Source organism: Orycteropus afer, unplaced genomic scaffold, assembly GCF_000298275.1.
Source record: "Orycteropus afer afer isolate SDZICR_OR568_19922 unplaced genomic scaffold, OryAfe1.0 scaffold00419, whole genome shotgun sequence".
In the NCBI taxonomy this organism is placed as follows: domain Eukaryota; kingdom Metazoa; phylum Chordata; class Mammalia; order Tubulidentata; family Orycteropodidae; genus Orycteropus; species Orycteropus afer.
In genome coordinates, this window is record NW_006922006.1 from 1,051,102 (window position 1) to 1,055,379 (window position 4,278).

The following is a 4,278-nucleotide window of genomic DNA, read 5'->3' on the forward strand; positions in this document are numbered from 1 at the left end:
GGTGGGCTGGGAGAGAGACTGAGCATTTTTCCTGAACTTGAATTGTAGCCTGTGGTGCTTCCCTAATAAACCCCATAATCTGTGAACTCTGTGTGGCCACTGCAGCGAATTATCAAACCCAGGAGAGAGGCGGTGGGTGCTTTGGGAGGAACAGTTGGTGAAAAGGCTGGAGGGAGGCAGCATGTCTGGCCTTGTAGGAATAGGCCTTGGGTTACTGCTGGTAATCCTGTCTTCATCTTGTGGGATTAGAGGAGGTCAGAACATGTGACCTCCTTGCCCTTTTTGCAAGAGTCAAATGGAAAAATCACATCTAGAATCCTGTGAGAATTTTAAAAATGTTCATTAAGAATTATCTATCATATTCCTGCCCTAAGGCATTTCCTGTGTCTCCACACTGCTGGGATAATTCCATATCAAGTGAACCTTCTCCACCTTGGGGTACCTGGGTGATACAAATGGTTCACCACTCAACTACTAACCAAAAGGTTGGCAGTTTGAGTCTACCTAGAGGTGCCTTGGAAGGAAGACCTCACAATCCACTACCAAAAGATCATAGCCACTGAAACCCCGATGGAGAACACTTGTACCCTGAAACACAGGGATCACCTTGAATCAGAATCAACTCAACAGCAACCAGTTTGGGATTTTTTGCCTTGTCCACTGTTTATTGCCCTTCAGCCTAGGGGAGGTTCTGTACCTTGCAATAACTGCAGTTGAATGGTACTTTATTGACTTTTCTTGTGGGGGTGTGGGGATCTTGTGTGCCTTTCTTCAGATCGCCATAAATATGCACCAAGGAAACCAAACGACCATCTCTGAATTCATCCTCCTGGGACTCTCCAACAAGGTTGAACAACAGAAGGTCCTCTTTATGCTTTTTCTGGGTATGTACCTGGTCACAGTGATTGGGAATGGGCTCATCATGCTGGCCATCAGCTTGGACTCTTACCTTCACACCCCTATGTATCTCTTCCTTGCCAATCTGTCCTTTGGGGATATTTCCTCTATTTCCACCTCAGTCCCCAAAATGCTGATGAATATTCAGACTAAGAGTCAATCCATCTCTTATGAGAGCTGCATCACACAGATGTACTTTTCCATTGTGTTCGTTGTCATTGACAATTTCCTCTTGGGTGTCATGGCCTATGACCGTTTCGTGGCTATCTGCCACCCTCTGAACTACACAACCATCATGCAGCCCAGGACCTGTGCTTTGCTGACAGTCATCCCGTGGGTCCTCAGTAATGTTGTTGCCCTGACACACACCCTTATGCTCAGTCGATTGACCTTCTGTGACAGCAACATTCTCCCACACTTCTTCTGTGACCTGGCCCCTCTGCTCAAGCTGTCCTGCTCAGACACAACAGTCAATGAGCTTGTGTTGTTTGTCATGGGCTTATCTGTCATCACCTTCCCCTTTGTCCTCATCCTCTTCTCCTACATCCACATTGTCAAGGCTGTCCTGAGAATCTCATCCACGGAGGGAAAATGGAAAGCCTTCTCTACCTGTGGCTCTCACCTGACAGTTGTATTACTCTTTTATGGGACCATTGTAGGGGTTTACTTCTTCCCTGCCTCTACTCACCCTGATGACAGAGATAAGATCGGTGCAATCCTATTCACTGTGGTGACACCTATGATGAACCCCTTCATCTACAGCCTGAGGAACAAGGACATGAAAGGTGTCTTGCAAAAGCTCATCAATAAAAAAAGGTTTCTTCTTTGATGCCCTGGGCATCTAAATCTCATTTATCCCTGTAACCAGATGGATGATTCTGCCCAGAGTTTGTAGCATAATTGTGATGGTTCAGCTATTGATGGACTCTCAGATCTCTTCTTCCTATTCCAATCTCTGAGGGGTCGTGGCTTTTCCACAAAGCTGTGTTCTTAGAAACAAGACAACTCCCTTGTCTTGTTTGTATTGTTGGTAAGCTACAACAATAGCACAGATTTTAATTATAATCTATGTTACTACAAATTTATGGGCAAATCGTTTATAACTTAGACAAGAGCAGGTGTATTTGCATGTGCAGAGGCTAACTTTTGTAGTTTTGAAGACAGTTATTAATAATTCCATTCTTCGACCTAGATTTCTCTAGGTCAGCTTTTCTTAAAAAAGTACTATTCAGTGGGATGTTTGATAGTTGTGGGAATGAAGGGTTCCACATTCAAATAATTTAGAACAACTCTGAGTTAAAGGAAGCAAATTGTCTTAGCTCTGCAACTTGTTAGAGCCTTTCATATAGTATGAATCTCCAAGAATGTATATGGTATGCAGCATTTCTCAACACTAAATTTAATCAATCATACACATCTTGATTCATCACAAAGTAGTGCATGCACAGAATATATTTTGGGAAGAGTGATTTTCAAATTATTTCAGTGGGAAACCACAGGGCTTGTATATAGAAGACATCAGGTTCTGGTCCCCAGTATCCATGAGATTTTCTGTATGTCAGTTCATCTCTGTTTTCTCTAAAGTAAAGTGGGGTCATTGGTCTAGATCATTTTTTTTTTTTTCCATCTAAGGATATACATCAAAATTAACAGGGAAATTTTTTCAAAATCCACATATTCTACCCTGAATTCTATCTGGTCCCCAGATACAACAGTTTTGTATTCAGATTGGCAATCAAACTTATAAGATAAACCCAGAACCAAATTTACTGAGCTTTAAGAAAGGATAAAGGAGCCTGCTGGTGCAATGGTTAAGCATTCAGATGCTAACCAAAAGGTTGGAAGTTTGAACCCAGCAGCCACTCCATGGCAGAAAGATGAAGTGGTCTGCTTCCATAATGAGTGCAGGGCTGGAAACCCTCAAGGGCAGTTCTACTCTGTCCTATAAGATCTCCATGAATCAGAATTGACTTGATGGCAACAGGGTGAAAAAGGATATGGGATAGCCACACAACCTGCACAGTGTCAGTGTGGTGGCAGTCCTGTGACCCTCAGGCACCCTTTCTAATAACCCAGTCATTCTGCACTTGGAAGGTGCATGGTCATGAGACAGTGCACTGAGTGGATGTAGACCTCTTCAGTTCAGGGAAACAGTCACCTCTAGGGTTTTTGAGCATTATGCCTGCTAATCACATAGCCCCCTCAGGGATGTGTGACTGGTACCCATTAACTAGTACAGCTGTATCTCAGCAAATACAGGTTGCTCCTTAATTACATATTCTTCCAAAATGAATTTTAACAGATACAGATGCTCAAGTCGGTCAAAGCCATTTCAGCAGGATTGTCTACATTTTGGAGTCCTTGGGTGGTGCAGTTAATTGCCTGACTACTAACAAAAGAGTTGGCCATTTGAACTCACCCAGAGGTGCCTCAGAATAAAGACCTGATGATCTCTCTCCAAAAGACCACAACCACTGAAAACTCTCCAGAGAAGTTCTACTCTGCAACATGTGAGGCCATCATGAGTCGGAATAGACTCTATGGCAAGTGGTTTGGCTTGTTTATCTTGTTGTTTTTTTTTTTTTGGTCTGTATCTTGGATACAATACACACTTAATGTTGTTTGCTGTTGAGTCATTTCTGACTCATAGTGACACTATGGAACAGAGTAGAACTACCCCATAGGGTTTCCAAGGTTGTAATCTATACAGAAGCAGACTGCCACATTTTTCTACTATGGAGCAGCTGGTGGATTCAAACTGCCAACCTCTCAGTTAGCAGCCCAGCAGTTAACAACTGCACCACCAGAACTCGTTACATATTTAATAAACCAAAAATACAAACCGACTGCCATTGAGTTGATTCTGACTCATAGCAACTCCCACTGGATTTCCAAGGCTTCTGCTTTACAGAAGTAGACTATCTCATCTTTTTCCACAGTGGGGCTGGTGGGTTTGAACCACCAACCTTTTGGTTATCAGCCCAATGCCTTAATCACAGTGCCACAAGACCTCCTTTATGCACTTATACTTCCCTTGAATTAGTTGCAAGGGGGATTTGACCATGGGTCATGTCCTCAAGCTTCCCTGAGACTAAGAAAAGGCTACAGACCAGATTCTACCTCTTTCCTTCCAAACCCCACTCTGGATCCACTGGCCCAGACTCTCGGAGGAGTTAGGCATCTGTCCTTTGAAATCACTCCTCAGATGACCTTGATGGAATGAAGAATCACAGAATCAGATAAGCTCCGAGTTCCACTCTAGCCCTGGATTTTGTGAATCTAGATGTCTCTAGTGATGGAGATGTCTTTCAGAATAGGCAATGAATACACTTTGTGGCTACCCAGAAGAGCATTCTTTTGAAGTGGTGGAGTCCTCTTATT

General features: G+C 43.2%; 1 protein-coding gene across 1 annotated transcript in view; it reads left to right on the forward strand.

The window, feature by feature from the left end:
- The window catches only part of LOC103208214 (olfactory receptor 1S1-like), an 8,522-nt gene extending 6,796 nt beyond the window's left edge, over positions 1-1,726 (forward strand). Inside the window, exon 2 of the mRNA XM_007953892.2 lies at positions 766-1,726. Coding sequence (XP_007952083.2) covers positions 766-1,726 — 961 coding nt within the window. The remainder of the gene's footprint in view (positions 1-765) is intronic.
- Positions 1,727-4,278: the final 2,552 nt, after the last annotated feature.